Raw genomic sequence first — 24927 nt, 5'->3', positions numbered from 1 at the left:
TGCAAAACACCAAATCTATATTTACATCCACATATAATAACATAACTTTAAGCTGAAATATATCATAAATAAAACAAGTAACATCTACTGTTTGACAACTTACGTATCAACAATTAAAATAAATCAAACTGGAATGAAATAAATACATAAACAAAAATCCAACAGATTGTACCTCTATTATATGTACTGTTGTCCCAAAGGAAAAAAAACATACAAAACCAGTAGTATCCCAATAGTTAATACTGATGGACAAAAATAACAACAACAACATATTTTGGAATACAAGGGCTGTGAAAAAGGAAAAAAAAAACTGGTATTTTTATACTTTTAGAAATGTGGTTAGGAAGGAGAAATATGAAAACCCCCATAATTTCAGCATAACACAAACTGACTTGTTTTCACATAGATTTGGTGATTTTTTTTAAATAAAGGTTTAAGTTTCAGCCCTCAACTATGATGTATCCCCTTTAAGATTTACACTTATAGTCAGAGCAAGCTTTCTGTAACACTCATCAGATTAGCAATGATCAAGTCAATCATCTTCGCAAATGTGTTAATCTTCAAAAATAGGCTATAAAAGTGCAAAACTATGGAAACAAAAATCTAGATTATGTACATATGGCTCAGCTTGTGAACAGGAAAAGGGGTTAATAGTGTACGCTTTCCTGATACAGAGCACTTCGCTGCAAGGCCAGCAGACTGATCTCAGGCCGGTCTCCCTGTCTGTCACACGGGAGTTAAGACTTCTCGTTCACGTTGCATAATGAAAACAAAACAAACCAAAAAAAAAAAAAAAATCAAGATTCTTTTAGGACTTTACCCTTAAGACAAGAAACATTAACAGTGCAAAATTATTTTTCAAACAGTTTTCTGAGTAAAATGTTAAACCCAGGGGCTGCTGGAGAACTCGGCTACAAACTGCAAATTAAGGGGCGGGAATTTAAAACATCCAGTCGGCCAACTGGTGGCTCTATTCTCTTTAAAACCCAAATTGCATGTGTACTGAGAAAACGCTGTTGCTTTAAAATCAAAAATGGGAAGACAACCGAAGTCTAGAAGCAGGCCACTTCTTCCCCGGTTACCAGAAGGCTCAGGCCAGAAGTTCTTATTCAGAACCAACGTGTCTGAATATGCCCACTGTTGACCCCAATGCAGACGCACTTACTTCCAATACAAACCTAAAAATTTCCCCCAAACTTTAATTTCCTTGAAAATTGCTTCCAATATCTGTATCATGTATAATTTAGCGTTTTCATTTTTTATCTACTAATTTAAGGAAACACCTAAAAAAACTGAATTTGCCAACAAAAATGATTCATTTGAGAGGAGACTAATTTGAGTAGCTCCACATACACTTTGGTGCGTGTGCGGGCAGCTGGCTGCTCGGAGAGGAAGCGCTGCCCACAGACACCCACTCCCCAGAGGGGAGCGTGGAGCGGCTCCTCCTCGGCGACACCGTGACATTTGTGATAACAGGGCACCAAATCGGAGTAGCTGACCTCGACATACGCAGCAATATTCACAGAGGGTCAATACTTCCATTAACAAATTTTAAGACAACAGACTGCGGACAATTTAACATAATACAAATCATCAAAAATTTTAAAACGTACATCTTAAATGAAAGAGCACAAATAGCAGGAACTGCTCAGAGTGAGGAGCTACATGAGGAAAAGGATGCACAGGGTACTGAAAAAAGCAGGTACAACTTATATATGTACAGATTTTACCTGAGGTGCAAGCATTATATACTTTCTCCCCCACCCACCCCCAGCCCAAATGATTCTTTTCAGCAGCGCTCAAGTATGCAAAAACTCTGCTTATTTGGTCAATTCTAAAAAAAAAAAAAAAAAAAATATTATTCAGGGACAAAATAGAGATTTCCCATCTCTATTTGTATACAACTCAACTGTTCCAACTATAGTTTTTATTGCTATTTGGTACAAAAGTTAACAGAACCACTTTGCAGCACGTAGTGTTCCTTGCGCGTATGTACAGTACAGTCACAGCTTATTTCAGTAGCTTTCACCACTCACTTTCTCGAAGGATGAACTGACTCAACTGCATGGAGCACACATCCATCAAGACCTAAGGGAAACAAAGGTGTAAAGAGTGACTGCGATAAAACGGAAGGCGGGTTTAAACAACAACCCTAAGTGCACCAAACCAACAGAACCACCAGAGCTCGAGCCCTGCGTGAGCGCTGGAGCTTGAACTCTGCAGTGGAAGTAGCGGGAGACAGACAAATAGACAGATAAAGCCACACAACTTCCATGGTCATTGGTATTTATTTCACTGATTCGGCGGAGAGGAATGAACCAAGACTCAGAATTCACATCAGTGAATTCAGTCTGCAAAGCCAGTTGCCACTCCAACAAACTCTGCAAGTTTCTACCGTCTGAGAGGAAAATGTATGGACAGACCAGGAGTCATTAACAAAACAAGTGACTCAGAGTGACCTCCATCCACAAGAAGGTACATAAAAAGTTTGTAACATTATCTGTTCAACATCTACCTAGTTATCAATGACAGTCCCGGCTATGGGCTAGGCCAGCCGTGGGCAAACTACGGCCTGCGGGCCGGATCCGGCCGGTTTGAAATGAATAAAACTAAAAAAAAAAAAAAAAGAGCGTACCCTTTTATGTAATGATGTTTACTTTGAATTTATATTAGTTCACACAAACACTCCATCCATGCTTTTGTTCCGGCCCTCCGGTCCAGTTTAAGAACCCATTGTGGCCCTCGAGTCAAAAAGTTTGCCCACCCCTGGGCTAGGCACTGGACAAAGGACTCTCCTCTGGCGCTCAGCTAGTGGTGGGAGCCAGACATCTAGGTGAGACGGGCAGAAAAGGGCTTGAACCACACTGGCAGAGGCAACACACCTGGGGAAGCAGCCTGGCTCTCTGCAAACATCTGCAGAAATGGTATGTGAGCTGGTCCTGAAGTATCAGAAAGGTTGTTTGACAAGAGGGTGCAGGGCCTTGGCCACTGTGGCTCGGTTGGTTGAACATCCTCCCATGTGCCGAAAGGATACCAGTTTGATTCCCTATCAGGACACATGCCCCGATTGCAGGATCAGATCCAGTTGGTTGGGGTGCACACTGGAGGTAACCAATTGATGTTTCTTTCTCACATCAATGTTTCTCTCTCTCCTCCTCTCTATCTTCCCTCCTCCCTCCTTCTCCCCCCCCCCCCCCCCCCCCCCCGCTCTCCCTTCCTCTCTCTAAGTCTGGAGGATGCAGAAAAAGGCCAGTGCTGGACAGACAGGACAGTCAGCCTGTACTGTTACTGATGGGCTGTAGTGCACAGTGCAAGTAATCTGTCAGTAATAATCTGTTCCACTCACAACTACCCAACTCTGCAGCCACAGACAATATCATGGCCTGGGGCCAATAAATTGTACTGACAAAAACAAGCAGAGAACACAGTCTGCTGATGCCTGACCTACCGCCACCTGCTGGAAGAAGGATGAAATAAAACCATGTTTATAAAACATTCAATGCCGCCGAAACCGGTTTGGCTCAGTGGATAGAGCGTCGGCCTGCGGACTGAAAGGTCCCAGGTTCGGTTCCGGTCAAGGGCATGTATCTGGGTTGCGGGCACATCCCCGGTGGGAGATGTGCAGGAGGCAGCTGATCGATGTTTCTCTCTCATCGATGTTTCTGACTCTCTGTCTCTCTCCCTTCCTCTCTGTGAGAAATCAATAAAATATATTAAAAAAAAAAAAAAACCAAAAACATTCAATGCCTACCTACCACAAAGTAACTGCTAACTTTCAGTTGCTATCTTACTGTTTCTCTCCTGAGCACTCTAAGTTTTAATAAAACACCTAAAAAAAATCTAAATGAAAATGAAAAACAATTTTACTTTCTTTTCTACTGGCAAAGCTAGATGGCTTATTTTCAATTAAACAAAATCAATACATTATATATACACTCACCTTTCTTCCCCAAAATAGGAAATCAAGTTTTCTTGTCATTTGGCCGATAATGTGCATTCCCAACAAAATTTTCATAGTTTCTCTTTTGAAGCATGCTGCTAGATAAATGTTGATAAGACACAGGCCTTTTTCCTGTTTGGAAAAAAAAAAGTGTAAAAGGGCATTTAGAATTCAGTTTAAGCCATTAGGTAAGCTGTGGGTGGGCTGTCAGAGGTCAATTTTCTAAATTCCTAACTGATAATGTGATCGGAGCACACCAGTCCGTTGCCACCAGTCCATTGCGTCTTTAAGAGCCAGGAGGACATGTGTTACCACAGGATCTTAGGTCATTAAAGCTAAATCCTCAAAGTCCTGGCTGTTGTAGAAAGAACTAAAAAGCCAGAGGAAAAAAAGGCAGCATAAGGTACTTTAAAGCTAAATCCATCAAGAACCAAAACTGTGGAAGAGAAAACCACTCATTTAAAAAAGGACTCTACTTGCAACATGTATCTTCTCATCAAGTAAAGACAAAGTTTTGACTCATGTTCGCTTTAAGTGCAAGGGGGGAAAATGGGCGCATTTAATCAAAAGGCAACAAAAATTAATATTTCATCGCAACTTTTAAAATCATTGGAGTGTGGAAAGCAATTGTTTTTTAATTAGCGATCAATTCACATCAAGCTACCCCTGATGGGTACTATCACCATACACAATCCACAATCTGACATCAGTAAGCACTGAGCTTACATTCTGCAGGAGGGTTAGCGGGAAAGGCCCAGGACACTCTCATCTACCCTTTCACAGGCAGACACCCCTGTGAAGCGCTGCCAAAAGGAAGCCGAAGCTTTGAACACACTCCCATGGGGAGAGAACCAGTTATCTACACGCTAACAACTGACATATATGAGGAAGTACTGGCACTTTTGAAATTCTCTTAGTATTTCCCAAGGACTAAGTAGGCAATATAATTCTATTAGTCCTGACATCAAAACTGCTCAAAAGATTAAGAGCAGTTCGCACAGGGTCTGCTCCTGACAGGTCAAGGTCGTCAGGTAGCATTTACTCCCTACCCCTGGCCTCCCTTGTGGGGGCACGTGAGCGCTGCAGGCAATATAAGTTCTCCAAGATGCGTGCTCCACTCTAAAGGAGCTGACAAGATCAACTAAAGGACTTGTATGCATGCATATAAGCATAACCAATGGACATAAGACACTGGGTGATAGGGGAGGCTAGGAGAATGTCTAGGGCGGGGGGATAAAATGGATACATATGTAATACCCTTTGTAATACTTTAAGCAATAAAAAAAAATAAAATAAATAAATAAATAAAAAAAAATAAAGGAGCTGACAGCCTAGGAGGAGTGGTAAGATGTGGGCAGAAGTTCCCCAAGTCTCAAATCCCAGGGTAGGTTGGGCGTGAGTGCTGGGCATACCACATTTGTGGGAGGAAAAGACCTGATGGGGGGAGGTGACCAGGGCTAAATGGCACCTGAGATTTCAGAGCAGGAGAGGGTCAGGTCAGGGTTCCTCAACAGCCTTTCTGATGATCACCCCCACAAGGTAGAAAGATTAAATCAGCAAGAGAAAGTCAATACTCAGGAATAAGACCATACCCTGGAGGGCTGAGCTTTGGGGACCACAAACCATTGCCAAACCTAGGAACACCCCACTGTCAGACACGCCCCCCCCCACTCTGTCCCCGGGAGGAACCCCCACAAGAAGGCACAGCTGAACCTGGCTGGGCAGTACCTTCCAGCGCCGCGCCAGCCGCAGAGCCCGCAGGGGTGCCCGTGTAGAGCGACCCGGGCCCGCTGTAGGGCGTGTGTAAGGTCAGCACATTGGCGGAGTCGATCTCGCCTGATGCCAGGAACCGCGGCTTGGCGGGCAGCACCTTCGGCGGCGGGAACGCATACTCCGGGGGCAGCAGCCTTGTGGCTCCGCGGCCCACCGTGTACTTGGGCAGGTCAAGGACCCTTCGGTAGTGGGGCCCAGGCTGCTCCGCATCCAGGACCACGGGCCCGGCTTTCGGCCGCTTGGGAAGCGGCTCTCCGAGCTCCGGGCTGGCAACACCTGCGCTGCGGCCACAGAAGTAGTCTCTTCCCGCGGGCGCCCACAGACCGTCGTGCTTGGCCGAGAAGTCGGCCGAGCCATTCATGGTGCTGCTGCTCGAGGGCTGGGACACGGAGACCACTGGGGCTTTGAACTTCGTCTCTGGCCTTTTGGTCTTCTCCAGGGCAGGAGAAACTCCGCTTTTAGAAAACATCTCTGAGGGCTGCTGCCTGGCGGCTGAAGCCCCCTGCACCCCGATGCTGGGCTGTGGCCTGTGCGACTTCAGGTTACTGGGGGCTAAAGTGCTAGAGTCAGTCCCTGAGGCCAGAGGGGCCTTGCCTGGCCCTGCGGGGCCCGGCTTCCCCTTCTCAGACGGCAGGGTCTTGGACTGGGCTGGGAAGGCGGGCTTGGGCTTGGGCTTGGGCTTGGGGAAACTGGACAAGGGAGGCACGTCTTTTCCCAGTAGAGCTGGTGGACAGCCAGTGCGTCTGTTTCTAAGCCAAGACTTGTTTCTACAGTTTTTGTGACCGTCGGGATTGTATTTATGCTCCAGTCTCTGATGCATCATTAAAACTTCTGGATAAAAGGTCTTGAAAGTACAAAATGGGCAGGTGATACTTGGGATTAAACTCTTGCTCAAAGAAATTGCCGGGCAACTGTGAAGTGCCCCGAGGGATAAATTTAAAGGTTTCTCTTGACAGTCCATGCTGGGCTTCACTCTGCTGTCTGCTGCCACCTCTGCCTTCTCTTTGAGGCCAACCTCGGCCTTGTGGGCGGCAGTGGCGTCTGGGTGAGGATGAGGCGGAGCAGCCACTTCTGCTCTGTGCGCGAGGTTGATAGTCTGAGCTTCGGGCGCTGGTCTCTTCTTTAACACGTCCAAATAAGCAGGGGCTGGGTGTCTGCCTAGCTGATCAGCACTACCTTCAGTTGCATTTTTATTGAAATCCTGAGTATCTTTGTGTACTGGCAAGAGGACGGCGCTGCCCAGAACATTCTGAAAGGCAGGGGCCATCCCCTTAGGTTGCTTGGCAGGTGGGCTGCCTTTCACATCTTTGGCACCATCGAAAAATCTTTTCAAATTTTTGGTTTGCGCACTGTCGGCGATGAGTAGTACATCTTCCGTTTCCTGGTTTTTCCCTTCGCTCTTGACCTCAGCGGCCACATCGACCTGCTTATCTTTGTGGTGTCTCTCCAAGTGATACCGTAGAGAGGTCTTCTGGGCTGCAGCATAGTCACAAAATTCACATTTGTATGGTTTTTCACCTAAAACAAGAAACACTACCATATTACAGAAGTTTATGAAAAAATCAAAAGAGATCTTTATCACACAGAATACAGGGCTCTTTCCTTTTCCCTCTCCATCTACTAATCTTCATATCCAGAGGTCCTCATGAGGTGTTTCTTTATCACGCTTACTATACTGAGTATTTGAACATGTGAATACGTCTTAATTTTTAAAATAAAATAGCAACATTTTATACTTCTCTAACCTTCATAATAGCCCTATGGAAGTGAATATTATTATCCCATCTCTACAGCTCAGAAAACAGGGGCTCAGAACAGGTCAATCATTTGACCAAAGCTGCATAGCTAGTGAGAGAAAGAGATGAAATTCAAGTGCATGCAGCTTCCTACCCACTGTTACAACTGCTTCTATAATCTAAAGAAAAAACTGTAAAATATATTCCCGTTTCATTCTACACTATAAAAATAGAAAGAAGCTGTGACCTTAAAATACATTAAAGGCCCGGGCTGGGTAGCTCATTGGTTAGAGCATTGTCCTGCTAACTTTGCCAACGTTTCAAGTTTCGATCCCCAGAAAGGGCACATACAAGAATCAACCAATGTCAATAGGAAGGTGATTGCCAGAGGGAAGGGAATGGGGAGGTAGAAGGTAAAGGGGGAATAGTGGTGATGGAAGGAGACTTGACTTGGGATGTTAAATATATATACAATATACAGACGATGTGTTGTAGAATTGTATACCTGAAACCTATAATTTTATTAACCAATGTCACCCCAACAAGTTCAATTTAAAAGTAAAAGAATGCATAAATAAGAAGTAACAAATCAATGTTTCTCTAAAAGCAATCAATAAATAAAATTTTTTAAAAACACATGAAAGAGGTTTGAAAATGAGAGAATACAGTAATCAGAAACTAAACAGGAAACTAATTTCAAAATAGGAACTATAGTTCAAGTTACAATGATACTGAAAGTATTAACATGACAGCTGCAACTTGCATGCTACACGTTTATTCTTAAACTAGTCCAAGAACCTACCAGATTATCTGAACAGCAACAAAAATCAGACACAAAGCACACTGTAATTCTTTTGATTAATACATCCTTTAAGAAAATCTAAAAAGTTCCTTACCTGTATGCGTTCTGAGATGAATATTGAGGTAATAATTTGAACGGAAAAACTTTCCACAGTAACTACATTCTCTTGAGGATGTCAGATGCTTTATTTTGCCTCCATCATCATTTTTATCTGAAAGCAGAAACAAAAATATGTAAAAAGACAGCTCAAGTACATCAATAAGGCGAGCTGACTGAAATTGTCTTGATAGAAACATTTTTCAAAAAGCATACAATAACTTTTATATTAGTGATGGGTAAACCAAAAAGGCTAAAAACACACCAAATGTTTTGAGGTTGTCTGCGGTTTTATATCAAGCACGTGTTTAGTTTTTTTGTTTGTTTAGGGTGGGTTTTTGGACTGCAGCAGTTTGCTGTTAAAGACTGAGTTTTCTGCCCAGCTGACGTGACTCAGTGATTGAGCATCGACCTAGGAACCAGGAGGTCACAGTTCAATTCCTGGTCGGGGCACATGCCCAGGTTGCAAGCTCAATCCCCAGTGTGAGGCGTGCAGGAAGCAGCCGATCAATGACTCTCTCTCATCACTGATGTTTCTCTCTCTCTCCCTCTCCCGTCTTCTCTGAAATCAATAAAAATATATTTTTAAAAAAAGACTGAGTTTTCCATTTGCTAATCAGGGAAAGATCATTGACAGCCAGATGCGCAGGCAGCACTCTCCACGTGGCAGAGTGAGCAGGATTGAGCCAGCTGGAGCCAGACCTACACAAACGGCTGGAACAACCAGCTTCTTCAGAGCAAGTTTAATTTAGAAAACTGAGCCAATATAAATCACCAATTTTCCCAACCACCAGGGAAAATAGACTTTTATCTTAAGATTGGGCAAGTTACCACTAGAGGGTAGCAATCACAACTTAATCTTCACAGAAAATAAAAGGTTTGGCACCAGCAACCACCTAGGAAAGTTTGTCAACACTTAGCAACGTTCTGGAAAGCAGATTGTATTGTCCACAGCACACACATGGCCACAATCTAGCTGACAAATCAAACCTGTCCTCAATTACAATGCATTAAACTTTACACTTCAATCTGGACAGGATGATCAGGACAGTGTATCTTACAGGCAACAGAGCAAAGGTCAACTGGGGACACATAATTAAAGGATCGTTAAATATCACGCCAGCCCTCCAAAAGACAATTATTATGTGCTGCAGTAAAAATACCCGCTCCCCCAGAAATAAGTGGTTAAGTTTTAGCTCAATGTCCTCTTTATTGCAGAGCTCATCTTATGAACATTACAATATGATGAGTGGGACAACTATTAAAATTTAGCATAACTAAACTGGTCATTTTGCCTTGAAAAACTTATTTCCAGCTAAACGGCTTCTCTCTCCCCTGCTCCTTCCACATTTCACATTCTCGATTATTTATAGCTCACTGATTTTAAAAAGCAGCTTACAAGCCAACCCTCAGTCAGCCTCCAGGTACAATAAAGACAGGACCGTACACTCCGTCACCCTAAGTTCCCCTGAGGAAAATGTGTCCACCGCTTAACCTCTGAACACCTCTACATGTGCTAACATGGCAGAGACAACCCTGGATCTAAAAAAAGGTGCCACAAGGACTTTAAAAAGTAATCACAGGAACTATTATTAAACCCACTTCTAAAAGCTGGAAAAAAACTTGTAATGAATTATTTACTTCACTTTTGGATCTTCTTAAAAGTAAATCTATGCCCAGCCGGTGTGGCTTACTAGTTGAATGTCGACCTGTGAACCACGTCACAGTTCTATTCCCGGTCAGGGCACATGCCCAGTTTGTGGGTTCAATCCCCCATGTGGGGTGTGCAGGAGGCAGCTGATCAATGATTCTCTCTCATCATTGATATTTCCCTCTCTCTCTTCTCCGTTCTTCTCATATTAAAACAACAACAAAAATAAATAAATCTAAAGAAAGCCAAGTTGATAATAAATTATAGTAAACTCAATCTAGACCAGAAGGCATCATCAGAATACAGGGCAGGGCAAAAGTAGGTTTACAGTTGTTCAAATGGAAAATACAGTAATTAATAAATACAAGAATAAAGTCTGTCACAACTCACAACTGCAAACCTACTTTTGCCCCAGTCTCATAAATCTAGGAAAAACAATTCCCCGCATACAGAACACCTAGCTCTCCTTATAATCACACTCAACTAGCCGAGTCTGTTGCTGGGCTGGTGCCTTAATCGCAATTTCCTACTTCCAACTATGTGTCAGGATTTATGGTATGTTGCATCAGATCCAAAAGGTTAGGCAATGCCTTTGTTCTAACAGAAAGGACATGAAATGTCCCCATCTACCTGGTTCCTGCTCTTTTTAGCATCACCTTTGATTTTACAGTGCTGTCTGTCCTTTAAGGACTGAACTTTTTATAGGCAAGCTGTGGAAATCATCCTTGAGAGGTGAAAGACGAGGAAAATTTCGATGAACCAATTTCGCAAACAGGGAAATCAGGGCAAAGAAAGGTTAAGCAACACATAATCGGCCACAAAACAATGCAGTGGCAGAACCAGACTAAACCCGGGTCTTGGCGCTCCTAGCTATAATGGGTATTCTAGTTGCCCGACGACCAAGCCCAATTTTTCCACCAGGTTCTTTTTTTTTTTTTTAATTAAAATTTTTAAAATGTTTTTATTGATTTCAGAGAAAGGAAGGAGAGGGAGAGATAGGTAGAAACATCAATTGAGAGAGAATCATTGATTGGCTGCTTCCTACACGCCCTCTACTGAGGATCGAGCCCACAACCCATGCCCTGATCGGGAATTGAACTGTGACCTCCTGGTTCATGCTCAACCACTTAGCCACACTGACATTCCACCAGGTTCTTCTGCCCACACCACCTGCTGGCAGAACATGGACAGGCCATTTCATTCCTCTCGGAGCTTTGGGGCATCTCTAGAGCCTCATTATTTCCCAATGATCACATGGCCCTGAACAGAACCAACTCTGAAAGATACCACCTAGAAGACTAGAGGGCTGGGTTTAAAGTTTTTTATGATGTCACTAAAACACCATAATGTATTTTCTGGACTTCTGAACACTGAAGATGGTAGTTCTGTAAGTGCTAGGTTTCCTGCATCCCAGGAAACTCAAAGCAGTCTAAATATCTGACATGAAAACCACGGTTCTCACATCTACCACGTGATCAGAAAAAGAACCAGGCACAAGCTTAAAAGAGGATGGCAAGTCCCATGTATTATCTGGTCAAACTCATCTTGGGTCTCATGAGCAGACCTCTCTCTTACAGACATCTAGTCAAGTTACAACAAAAGGCAGCATTTGTTTCAACTGAAAACACTTTCCTAAATGATAACGTTTCTCTAAAACTAACTCATGTTCTCATCATCCACTTGCTGGGTTTTATAACTGCTTTCCAGCAGCAGAATTCTTTATTCAAGCAAAATATGGTCAAATGGATGAGAAGCTCTGAGAGAAGAGAGGGTGGACAAGGCTCCCCACAGGTGGAGTCCTCTGCCCTGGCTAGCGTCCACTGGGACTCCAGCAACCTGTTAACCAGCCTTCAATAGCAGCTTCCGGTTCCCATATGAAATGTCATTAGCACAGTAGAAACTTGGCAGAGCAAATGAGATTGCTTGAGAACCCCTTTGGTGTGTTCACATGCCCTGTATTTTACAGACACATTTATTTCTGAGGTAACTTAATGAACACTACCCCCAGACACAAAGGACGGGATACCAGGCACACCAAGTGGTGTGCAGTATTCTCACTCTGGTTACCCATCATTCCTAGTGCCTTGTCACCACTGGAAATCCATTTGCAATAAACATATGAGAGCTGGGCCTTGACAGATAGGGAAGTTTACTGCATAAGGGTATCTTATTTTTATAGGTAAGATCAGGAATGCCAAAAAAAAGTTAAGCAAAAGCCAGGGTCTCAACCCTGAGCTACTGAGTTTGGGAGGATCTTTCTCTGTTGTGGGGACATCTGTGCACTGGGGGATGTTTAGCAGCGTACCTGGCCTCCGCCCACTGGGTGCCGGCAGCACACACCCCCACACAGTTGTGCCAACCAAAAATATCTCCAGACACTGCCAGATGTCCTCTGGGGCAGCGGTCACCAACCGGTGGTCCGTGAGGTCCGATAGGTTGGCGACCACTGCTCTGGGGCAAAACCACCCCTTACGAAGCATCACTTTAGGCTGATGCACAAGATAAAATAATGTGTGTCCTTTATTAGCAAAATATAAAATCCCAGAACTTTCAGAACAGGAAGAAACCTTGATAGATAGGCCTTTTAACTCAACCCAGATGGGGTCAAGTGACTTTCGACAGGGTGGTATCCCAATAGCCTGGACTCCAAGGCCCCGGACCCTGAGCTGACCGTGCCCTCCGAGGGCCGCATCCAGCACGCAGCTTACCCAGATGGAGGCCTTCGGGAAGTCCGTCCTCGGATCCATCTTCAGAGCCTCCTTCTCGATCTGTGGCTCCGTTTTCATCCAGGGTGCCGGCTAGGTCTGGAGAACACGTCCTCAGCTGCCGGCCGTCCACAGACATGGTGGGCGACTCAGCATCTGTCCTCCGGTCCTTCTTGTGGACTCTCGAGTGCAGGACCAGCTGGTGGTAGGTTCTGAACACCTTGCCACACTCAGAGCAATGCGTGGGCTTCTCACTCTTACTGGACAACTTGGGGTCCACGTCCCCAGAAGGCACTTCACCGTTGGCATGTCTAGGCTTCTCCTTATCTTGTGCTAGGCCTGTACAACCGCTCTTATTGGATCTGGACTTTCCAGAACCTTCAGGATGGCTTTTACTCCCATTCCAGATTTCTCCAAGCTCTTCTTTGTCCGAATCATCGTTGTCGGTGCTCCCTTCCTGCCCGGGCTGCTCCTTCACCTCCCGGCAGACGGCAACTTTGCCCTTGGTGGCCAGCTGCCAGGCCTGGTAAGTGGTGAATGGGTCGAGCTGAGGTATCCATCTGGTGGGCTGCTTCACGGTTTCAGGGTGAGCTTTGGGTCTGAGGTTTAAGAACTGCAGGAACTCGTCTCTAGGGGCTGGCATCCCCGTCTGCTGAGAGTCTGCCTGGGGACTGCTGTCACCGGAAGCCGTGTCTTTGGTGTGCATCTTCCTGTGATCAATGAGACTTTCTATATTTGGAAATAGGAAGCCACAAACCATGCACATCTTGAAAGGAGAGGAGATGCTCTCCGCAGCCTGCTCCTGGACAACCTCGTTGATGGTGACCGGGCTTTCCAAGCCCTGCTGCAGCTTGCTCTTGGCCCCCGACTTGCCGTTGTGTGTTCGCATGTGGTTCTTCAGAAACCAGGGCTCCTTGAACCTCCGTCCACACACGTGACACCCGTAGGTGAAAGAGTCCTTGTGTTTCTTCATGTGGATCTCCACGTCAAACGCAACTCTGAACGTCTGCCCACACACTTCACAGCTCAGGTCTTCATTCTCTTTGCCACTCTTGTCCTTGGGGGGTTCTGTTCGCACTTGGCCTTTATCCAGAGGGCTGAGATACTCTGCTTCCACACGCAGAACTGCGGGCTCACAGAGGATGGGCCGGTGCTGCAGCAGCACGTGCTTATTGAGGTCTTCAGAGTGGGTGAAGGTCTGACTGCAGAACATGCAGTCCAAGGGCGTGTAGCCTTCGATTTGGATGATGCTCTTCTCTTGCGTGGCTCTGAAAGGAACAGTGGTGGTCCCTTTTACTGACATGGCATCATCTAGCTCCATCTGGCTGCCAAGAGAATTGCCAATAACTTCCGGTCCATCCATATACACTAAGAGAGACTGAGTTGGCATGTTTCCTGTCACTTCAGGACTGTGTATAAAATAAGAATCTGGCTGAGGAATTTCTGGACTTGGAATAAGGCCACTTGTAATACTTGTCACTCACACCCCCAGCAGTCCTGGGCTTCAAAACTAGAGCAAATATTTGTTATAAAAGTTCAAAAGAAAATGTATATTCCTCTAACTTCTTATCTTCAGAAGTCTTAGGAAGCTCAATGACAGAGTGTCACTGGTTCTTTCCGCGATGCTTTGATTCAAATATGAGTCAGCACAAAGCATTACTTCTCTTTGTCTCCACTGAGAGCGAATGAGTCAGTTGAGCAAGTCAATTCCAGCAATCTGGAGACAAGATTTCCAAAACCTAGAGGGGGAAAACAGAAAGGGTTAGCTACGGCCCGAAAGAGAGGGCTGGGTGCATGGTCACAGGGACCTTTTCCATGTAGCAGAGAAGGCATAACTTAACACAGTGCCAGCCTGTTAAACAAGCTTGTTGATTAAATAACGATTTCATTTATCCAATCAGCACACCTATTACATCACTAGAATTCCATCCAGTTAGGAAACTTAAAACATGGTGCTTTAATGGTGTAAATCCAAACTGTGCAGTTTCAGGATAGAAACTATCCAATTCAGATAATACATCTAAAATGTCACTGAACTGTACATCTGTATATTTATAAACAGCCTCTACAAATCTAGAGACTATAAGAATAAGATGACAAAGAAAGGTAAAATTTTAAAAGCCAGAGCTTCAAACTGTCTTATATACAAAAGAACAGACAAGAAACACACATGCCTGAAAGCACACTAGGGGATTACACAGGTCGAACACACAAAATAGGGACCTTTCCTAAAATTCCCCTCAAGAAATACAGAACACCTCAAGATGGTGGTTCATCTTGGCCAAGGGAACCATGAGAAATTCTGGTTCACTGGATACTGTACACCCCAAACCACTGCCCAATCCCAGTTTGCTTTTGACAACTCTCTATCTTCAACAAGCATCAGGGAAGGCTTCCTGTCCAATAAGGAAATACATACAACACTACTTTGTGAATGTACACGTTTAAAATAAGATCCTTAACATAACTGGTTCAATATGCCTTACTTAGTCTTGAAGTCAGAAATGGGTCCTTTCATTTGTAGCCACCTTTCGCATGTGCACTGGCTGGCGGGGGCGGGGGGGGGGGGGGAGAATGTGACTGCATTTAGCTCTGACGGCTGATTTAGAAGTCAATTTTCACTCTTGGAGAAGAATTAACCTCTAAAGCCAAAAACCTCCACCTTCACAGCAAGTATAGGAACCGTTTTTAAATAATCCCAACTACTTTAACTGAAGTCAGTTCATTCTACCCAAGAAAACAAAAGGGCATGCTAACTACTCCCACCACAGGCAGGCAATGTTAAAGAAAAAAAAAAAAAAGCTTACTTTCCTTCTCTCCACTTCCTCAAAGAGCAAGCTCAAAGACGAGGAAACATTTCTTCACACTCATCAAAGAGAAACTGTTCATATTCCTTTTATCTTCATTTTGAAAAAAACTAAACTTTAAACTTTTCCAAATAAGACTATAGATCAAAGATCAGAGTAAAGAAAGAATGCACTGAAGTATTCTGTGTTAATTTCTTAGTCTTTTGTTTGCCATCACAATAGAGGGTCAACCCATGGGCTGACTACCAACTCGGAGGGATATCATAGAAGACTCCGGAAACCTGAATTCTAGTCCTGCCTGAGTCACAACCTTAAAGTGGTCACCACATTATCTCAACCGTATCTACTTAATGCTTTTAGTGGCAGAAAAGGTGATAAATTATAGGTCACCTCATAGTTACAAAATTCTATGGTTCTGGGGGACAGACCTATATTTATGGACAGATATAGTCAAAAGGATACTTAATGACTATACTAATCAAAACACTAAATGATATTTGAATACATGACTGATCATTTAGGTTTCTATTCAGGCATTTATCATTCAACAAATATTTACTGACTGCCAGCATTCCGCGTACTATTTTAACTGAAGAAATTACCAGCACGTATTCTAGAAAAGCAGTTACCAAACCCTGACAACACTGTTTTCACTGGCCAACAGCTAAGTGAGAAAAAGAAAAACAACTCGAGGAGTTCATATTCATTTCAATTTGAATAAAGACTGCCCTCTATTTAAGCTCTTTTCTAGTTTTTGGTGCTAACATAACCTTTTTAAAAAAAACAAAGGATGCAATAGCACATAGTAGAGGTGTGTTGTTGTTTTTTTAATGTCCTAATTTGGCAAAAATCAAAGTTAGCCTCCCCCCCTCCCGCCCCCCCATGTCAAACCTCAAACATTATTAACTTTTCTTTTTTGAAGAAAATTCACTAGTCTGTGACATTTTTAAGTTTTGGGGAATTCCACTTTTCTAAAAATAATCTTTCCCCAAAAGACACAACCTACACCCAGTTTCTGGATTAGAAACATGAGGTGGGTATCCCTGTGACTTCCCACCAGGCAAAGACTGGAAAAGCAGCCTGGAAAGACAGTGTAGGTTCGATTTTTATCTCTGAAATGTTAAATATCTGGGTTAAGTTATCAGCCTAACAAAAGACCGAAAGGATTGGTAAAGGAAGAAAAAGCACTTTCCTTTCTGCCTGGCGAGAGGGGAGAGTTGTGAACAGGGTGGAGGCCTGAAGATGAGGGAAGATGGCACAGGCCAAGGAGTCCTCCAGGGTAGCAGGGGGAAGACCACCCTCCCAGGGAAAACTGAAGCTCTTCCTCCGGGGAGGCTTCTGAGATCGATTCTGATAGTCAGTAACTTGCCTAACTGTCCCAGGCACTAGACAACCCTGGGTCATTGAAATCCTTGCTACTCGCCCAAAGACTGAAAACCCTGGGTCACCACCCCTTTAAAGAGCCTAGAGCCTAGGAGCAGAGACCCGTCGCCTTGTTCCCCCACCACCTCCAGTGCGCGCCTAGAAGGGGCCCCGGACAGAGTTAGGCCCTCAATAAACTCCTGGTGAATAAATGAACAGCACTACATAGTACAGTCAGTATATGAATCTCTGGCCTAGGTCACCAACCACACCTGATATTGTTAACTTGAATGTTCATCACAACTTCCACACTGCCATCTCATTACCATTCTCTGCAATTTCAAGAGAGTAATAAAAAGTAAAATCATGTAACCATACCATAAAGTTGACCAGCACAAGCAACCATCACTTTGGTTTACAACCACTCAACTCACAGACCCACTGAAACAAAAATGCGGGCCATGCTTGGGAAACCTAATAGCAAATGCCCCGACGCCTGCCTTAGAAATTATATGTAGACAAAACACTTCCTTAAATTATAAATCAGTATCTATGTCACTTAAAACCAATCCGCTAAACAAAAATATTTAGAGGGATTGTAATAATAAAGGCTTTCTAATAAATACAGAACTTAGGAGAAATAGACATTCTACCCTAATTACTGTTAACCAACCACCATTTCCAACTGAATGGGGTGAGTGCACACAGCCTTCCCAGACCTTCAGTGCTCTCATGTGAAGCACACAGAAGCCACAGAACGATGACTATTGATAATGTCAATTGTCTCTCTTGACAAAGCACTGGAGGGGGGAGGGAGGAGGACATTCTAACCCAACACTTACACTCTAAATGCTTTTAGTGGCAGAAAAGGGAGCATTCCAAACACACTAAGCTACTAAAAAGCACTTCGCAAAAATGGTTTTCAATGTTTAAAAACTTTTCCTAGAACCTTTACTCTCATAAATAGCACTTAACCCTCAGCCATATATATCCAAGGCACTAAAGGCACGAAGTTCTTCAGTTTAACCTTACATTCTGAAAGAACACTAGGGTTTTATTTATATTGTGATTACCTTAATAGGTTTTTTTTTAATTTACCACAACACCATCTTTCTAAAAAAAATAGGAACCCTATTGCTCTAACTGCTTGAAATAGAAGTCTGATGTTTTTTAGGTCATTTCTTCTGTTTTGTTTTGTTTTTTAAGATACTCAATGTGAGTAAAGCTACTGTGAATTCTGCCACTCCCTATAGATCTAGAAATCAGCAAATATTACACAATTATACAGTGCTTAATGAAAAGCACAATAATTTAAGCGTAAGCACAAGTCAGAAGTAAATGCCACCAGGTGGATAATTGCTGTAACTTTAAATATTGTTCTTTATGTGTGGAAGCAACCAGACTGTTAACCTTCTGAGACAGCACAGCTGTCCTTCGTAAGAGGTATCTTACATTTCTTGATGTGGACTACTCATTACCATAGTATGGAGCAGTAAGGTATTCATGGTCCTCAAAACCTGTCCAAAACACATAAAAATTCTATTTATAGCCACGCATTGTGAAGTAACCAGTAAATCTACTACCCCCCCTCCCAGTTAAGAGCCCAATAAAATGATTATTAAAACATACAACCTAAACAAACTGCTAGTCATTGACGAATTCACTTGAACCTTTAAACTGTAAAATTATCTCCAAGATCTGGTTAAGGAAACTTACAGTTCTTATAGAAGTTTCCCTTCCATATTTTACACATACTATTTTTTCTTAATCTGACTAGTGGAGATAACTCTATATAGTAATCTACAGTAGTAATCAAAACCTGTAACTTAAAATCCTTCAGTACCATTTCAAGGAAATCACCAACGTCACACCCAGGAGTCAACCCCCAACTTTCCTAAAATAGTTGTGGAAAGATGTTTAAAAGTTAAGTGACAGAAAAAGATTAAAATACTCAAAGTTGATATTCAACATCCCAACCTAAACTATTCAAAACCAGATGACTGTTCAAAGGCAGAGTTTGGGAAGATTCTAATCTAAAGGCTATAAGCTCATTTTCTTGAAATTGTATGTAAGTGCCCAGTTAGTTCTAAATAGGATTAGAAACCACAGTAGTACTATAAAATGTAATCACATTAGCATATTTGAATGTCACAATTAAAAACTCTGCCTCAGGAAAAAATAAAAAAACTCTGCCTGCTTCATTCCAAATCAATTAAGTCAGTTAAAGGATATTAATGTGAACTTAGAGCACCGTGTATTAGTTTTAGTTTCAGTATTATCAGTATTACAGATACTGTGGTCTGTAAAATGGCATTGAAATTTTTTATCTTGTCCTGAAAGAGAACTATAAGGAAAATGGATAAAAAAAGAATTTTAATTAAGCAAGATTAAGCATTACTATCAATGAGTTCTTATTATGACTTAACCAGTACTACCTTAACATTTTGAAAAGATTTTAGAATATTGCTGTACCAAAGAGAGGGAGCGAGAACTAAAAAAGCAAATTGTTCTATCTTTACCTGTATTCTTTAACTCTCTACAAAGAAAATAGTGAATGCGTACAGGTACACACACATATATATATTTGTATATAAACCGATATACAAATAACTTTAAGCATTATACCATACCATACCACTACTCTACACCCCTACACCTCTTTTCCCACAAGGCCAAAGTGAGTGTTTTTATTTGTACCCAACTTAACTTCAGATTAAACATAAACATGGCAGTCAATGCCTTTTAAAGGCATGAGGTGGTTCTTTACAGACATATAAATACTGCCCTCCCTGTCTTTGTAGAGAGTAAATACTAAAGTTGTAAGTTGGCCCTTTTAAATCACCTGTTTGCTTTCAAAATTAAGAGAAAAAAAACCTCTTTTCAATTAATACATATAGTCAGTGTTCAGTGGATTCATATATGAACAACACTTATCCACTGATTAAGAATGAAAATACTTCTGGTATCAGTGAACTGTTTTTGAAGTTATCCAGATTTGATATAGGTAGGAAAAAAAACACACAAGTATTTACCCTAATGCTGATTCAAGAACAAAACATATCTGGGCTCTCAATCTCCAGGCCATATCACTATAAATTTTGAACAATTTTAAATTCAAAAGGCTTTCTGACACTAGAAAATAAGGAACACCTATACACAAAACACAAGAGCCCACAAAAAAGCCAGAATCTTTGGTAAAGCTTAAGAACACAGCCTAAGGAATTAAACTCATTCTCTCATACAACTTGCTCAGCTGTCTTTTCAGGTTTAGTAATTTTATTTCTCAACTTGATCATAAAATTACCAAACTGGCCCCAAATTTCCAGTAACTCAGCTTTGCTGTTACCCTGGGCAGGAAGTAATGGGGATGTGAAGAACAGGCAGCCAGCAAGTGTTCCAATGCCCTTTTTCGGGAGGGTCCCAATGTTAGACATAAAGGGACAACTGGAGACAGCAGACGCTGGCAAGGGCTGCCCTTTTATTTATCAGGAAGATAGATTATAACAAGAATTGAGCTTGCTTATCAGAGCTGCAGATTTGAAGAAAGGATGGTCCCTGTCCTCCCACTTCCTCAAAGTCAGATTCCTATCTGCCCTCACTCATGGTCTCACTTCAAAATCCTTTGCCCCACATACCACTGCACATGTGCCTAACTGTAGTACTGGTTGCAGAAAAACAAGCTAAATCACCTTATTCTTAAGCCAGCATTTCAGTAAAGTTGTTCTGCTACACCCAAAATGAGGCCATTAAGGTATAATGATCAAGCTTCCCTCACCCAAATTTAAGAAATTTCCTGCTGTCTTTGTGTAATTCAGTCTCCCACGTGCATTTAAACTAGTCAACACCCCTCCCCCACATCTGGAGATGAGTAGACAAATCTTCTCTCTTCCTACTGCCCTGGATTTAATTCACAGGTTGGGACCAAAACCTTCACTATTTAGAGCATTTGATATGATTGGGATTCCTTTATTGCCTGGACTGTAAATACCTTCAGGTTTTTATTTTGTAACACCTCGGTAATGTGAAAACTATTCTAGCTATCCCAATTTAGTCATTTAATTTAAAGTCTCATTACATTTGTTTTATTCTATTGGCATGCTCATCAGTATGTAGAACTGCCTCATGTTTTTATTCCTAAGGCTTGAAAATACCTAGCCAATAAAAAAAAAAAAGAGAAAGAAAATACCTAGCCACTGTCCACCTATTAACCATTCTGCTACAGAATTTGATTGAAGTAGGAAATTAGGACTAAACCATTTAAGACAAGTCATACACAGCAACCTCAAAACTCATAACATACAAGCCATATTGGAACACCTTAAACTGAAATTTTTTTTGAGCAAGTGGAAACAAAGCTTCTTGTAAAACATGAGAAGGCCAATCACAGCCTTCAGAGTCAGATAAAAGCATATCTCTTTTTTATAAGTAGTACACTGTAGGCAGTCAAGAGTCATTAAAACTACTCCAAAGTCCTTATCAGCCAATATCACGCTCGTGACAATGGAGAGAAAAGAATATAACTTTATAAAGTGGGAAAACACATCTTTCGGGACCCCTGAGGCTCTCACCAAGCGGCTCGGAATTAAGAGTGCTCTGGAGTTGGGAAAAGGCAACCCCGCTGTGGCAAGAACATGCCATTTCATCATAAACACTGTTACATGAGAGAAAAGTGATGAGCATTTATCTGAAATGAGATAAAGGGACTGTCCTTGCCAGGCCATTATATTCCTGAGTATTTCATCAGTTTGTAAGTGACTTAAGTCTTATTTTCAGATTTCCTCTTTAAAAGGACGACTGAGCTGCTATTCCTCCCAGAAGTTCCGCTGCCAAACATGGAGGCTTACTTACAAAGAGAATGCAAATCCACCTCCACCTTAAACCTTAAAAGTAAAGGCAGAGCCAGAACCTTCACTCCTCCTCCTTCCTCCCTACTACCCACAGAAGGGAGGGGGTTACGCTGTTATCTAAACAGATTCTTCTGGCTGAAGGGGGAAAATACTTTACAAGCTTTATTTCAGTGGTATATTAGTTCCCTTTTTTTTAATTAAGAAGTGAAAGGGAATAATATGAACCCAAGACAACTGCTAAACTTCGACCTCACAAGTTATTTCTTAAAAAAAAAAAAAAAAAAAACGGCAAAAGTCAAACAGCAAAGTGTTAGAAGGTGTTAAGATAAAAGGACTGAAAGAAGTGGGACACTAAAATATGTGTCCACCTAGAAAAGTGGTAATCTTCCCCCTACTTCCTCCTCCGGCATGCAAATCAATGTGCAGAGCTACAGGCTTCCTCCTCACACCAAATAACTAAAATTCCAAACGATCAGATTAGTAACCCTATTCTAACAAATGAGCCAAATAAATAATAAAATTGACTTCTGGGTTTTTAAAGAAGGCCCTGTCTCTAGAACCTAATACTTACATAACATTAAATATGGCAGCAATGAGGGGGGAAGGGGTGACTTCACCTGAAACACCAGGATTGAAAAACACAAACACACTACTACAGTCTTTGGAATACTGAACAAAACAGTATCTAAAATAAACATGACTTCTCAGAAAAAGCCATCTACCATTCAGGACACACCTTAAAAGTTCTCAGCACACATTAACTAAGCAAGCACACACTAGTGGTTCGATTGTTCTATTCTTTCAGACAAAAAACCATTAGGTGATTGCTCTGCACTTGTCACTACAGACCCTAAACCCATTAGAAACCCTAGGTCTATTACTCCTTCTCCACATATTATAAAATTGGGCGCCTTAAGTCTATGGGTACCAAGGCGGCCCATCTACCCCCGGGAAAAGGGGCAGTAAAGAAGCGCTGATGAACTTCCTGACACGCAGGAGGGAAGGGAAAGGGCCTCCCGAGACCCCTACCTACGCCCGGCCCGGCCGGCAGCTGCTGGGGCCCGGCCTTCCTTTTGTTGGGCTTAATCTCATGTCAACTCATTCAACCAACTCAAAAGCGATGAAGACGTAATTGCCTCAACCTGAACGGAATCAGACCGAGGCTCCTTAAAACATCCAGTGTAATGGCTGCAAACGACCTAGAAACCCGGGGAAGCGGCGAGGCTGCGGCGCGCACGGGGGTCGCCGGCCCCGGGCCCCGACCCGCCCGCAAGACGCCCCCAACCGCCATTTGCCTCGCCCGCTCAGGAATGCTCACCGCTCCCAGCCCCGGAAGCGGCCTCGGAGGTAAACTGAGGCCAGAAAGATTTCCCGGGGGAGCCACACACCGCAGCCTTCCACCCCGAAGCGACTCTCCTGCTCTTGGAAAAAGAAAAAAAAAAAAAAAAGTTTCTGCGGCTCCAAATGGGAACAGGCTCCTGGGGTCCCGAGTGGCCACCGGTGGCTCTTTCCCCGCGGAGCAACTCCCCGCCCGCCCGCCCCCTCCGCCCAGGAACGCGGCTGCCCGGCCTCGGCGGCCGGACCTCGAATTCTCAAACGTGGGGTCCCACCCAGGACCTGAACGGCTGGGACCCCGGCGCGCAGGTACCGGCCTCGGCCCCCCGCGGGCCACCTCTCGCCCGGCCGGCGGCGCAGGACCCGCCAGGCCGCCCCCACCAGAGCCCTCCCCTCCCCTCCCCTCGCCCCCCCCCGCACCCCAATCCCGTGCCGCTAGCATTTTGGGGCCAAATCAAGAGGGAAGAGGGCTCTACATCTGAAACTGCGCGGTTTCGCCACTCAGCGCCCGCTGGCAGAAACTTCCCTTTTAGAAAAAAACACACTTTCAGGCGAACATTTCAGTCCCTCCTGCCCCTCGGAGTTCCTGGTTCTGCCTCCAGCCGGCCGGGGTCTCCCGCTAGAACTGAGTTAGGGAGACATTCTTCAAGGTCCTAATCTATGGGTTATTTTTAGGGTTTTGTGTTTTTTCTTTTAATCTTTAAAATTAAAGGGGGTGAATAAAAATCCTCGTTTCACACCCAGGAAGCACAGCCCTGCGCGCCGCCTCCTCAGAGATGAGCAGAAGACCGGGACTCCCGGGCACGGATTTGAGGCGCCCGGGGGGGCTCGCGGGGATGCGCGTGGGGGTCCGGGGCCCGGCCAGGCCCCTCCCCCGACCCCGGAGGACGCGCCCTCCGCCGGCCCGGGTGGACGGTCCCGGCCATTGTCTGCGGGGGACGCCTGTTAGGACGCATTGTTTTGGCCGTTGCCAACTTGCCCGGCCCCTCCCGGGCCACCGTGGGGGACCCCGCGCCGGCCGCCGCCCCCCGCGGCCGAGTGGGCAGGCCCGCCCCGCGGCGCCACCCAACTTTTCGGGGAGCCCCCACGCACCCCCACGCAGCCCCCCCGCCCCCAGCCAGCTCGGCTGCTTCCCGAGTGTGTGACGGGGAAGCGCTGCCTGCACGCGCCGGGTGGGGAGGGGGCGCCCGAGAGGAGCGGAGCCGAGTGGGAACCGGGGCGCGGGCGGGGCGGCCGTCCGGGGAGGGGGCGAGGTAACGAGCACGGAGACCCGAGGGCGGCGCGGGGGGGCGCCCCCTGGGGCCCGGCGCGGGCGGGGGCGCGCCCCCTTTACCTGCGGCTCCGGCTCCTCGGCCATTTCCTCGCTCGGCGGCGGCCGGGACTGAACTGACACCACACGAGCGGGCCGAGGTTTGAATGAGGAGGGAGCGGGCGAGGGGAGGGGGCGGGGAGGCCGGAGGAGGGGAGGCGACGGGGAGTTTCTCTCGGCCTTTTGTGCGGACACCTCCCGGCTTCCTCACCGGCCCCGGCCCCCCGAAACAGATGGGGGGCCACGGGTCGAGGGGCGAAACCATCCCTCACGGGGGCCTCGAGCCTTGGAAGACCCCCCCAAAAGGAGCGCCCCGCGTCCCCGACCCCCCACCCACCCCCGCCCGGAGGATTTGGGGGCCGGGCTCACCTCGGGCGCGGGGCTAAGGTGAGCGGGGTGGGGGTGCGCACGGGGGGCAAAGGCTCGGGCGCCCCCTACTCGTCCGCGAGGGGACAGTGCAGGCGCGGGGGGTCCCTAGAGCCGCCGGGGCGAGGCGCGTCCGGCGCACCGGGACTGTTGGGTCAGAAAGTGCTCAGGGAGCAGCTGTTGCGCCCTCCCTCGGCC

At 44.8% G+C, this 24927-nt stretch overlaps 1 protein-coding gene across 3 annotated transcripts; it reads right to left on the bottom strand.

Annotated features, from left to right (window-relative positions):
• On the bottom strand, positions 1-24927 carry ZNF217 (zinc finger protein 217). 3 transcript variants are annotated; one of them, XM_059705273.1, is made up of 6 exons: positions 24733-24927; positions 12707-14442; positions 8346-8462; positions 5669-7231; positions 3941-4072; positions 1-2088 (listed from the first exon to the last, which is right to left on the bottom strand). In XM_059705273.1, exons 2-5 carry the CDS (start codon positions 14091-14093, stop codon positions 3963-3965), a joined length of 3177 nt encoding a protein of 1058 aa, XP_059561256.1. In that variant the 5' UTR covers positions 14094-14442; positions 24733-24927; the 3' UTR covers positions 1-2088; positions 3941-3962. The 3 variants fall into 3 exon arrangements, with proteins under 3 accessions (XP_059561256.1, XP_059561255.1, XP_059561257.1); XM_059705272.1 differs by lacking the exon at positions 24733-24927 and adding an exon at positions 24388-24630; XM_059705274.1 differs by lacking the exon at positions 24733-24927 and adding an exon at positions 23038-23058.

The sequence above is a fragment of the Myotis daubentonii genome, chromosome 8 (assembly GCF_963259705.1).
Source record: "Myotis daubentonii chromosome 8, mMyoDau2.1, whole genome shotgun sequence".
Classification (NCBI taxonomy): domain Eukaryota; kingdom Metazoa; phylum Chordata; class Mammalia; order Chiroptera; family Vespertilionidae; genus Myotis; species Myotis daubentonii.
The sequence above is the reverse complement of the archived record's forward strand: the minus strand, read 5'-3'. Positions and strand labels throughout refer to the sequence as shown.

Coding starts and splice junctions, on each gene's coding strand:
- ZNF217 (XM_059705273.1), bottom strand. CDS start 14,093: ATGCCAACTCAGTCTCTCTTAGTGTATATGGATGGACCGGAAGTTATT. Junction 8,463..12,706: donor TCCCGAAGGCCTCCATCTGG/GTAAGCTGCGTG, acceptor TTCTGCTTTCAG/ATAAAAATGATGATGGAGGC. Junction 4,073..5,668: donor GGCTGGCGCGGCGCTGGAAG/GTACTGCCCAGC, acceptor TTTTCCAAACAG/GAAAAAGGCCTGTGTCTTAT.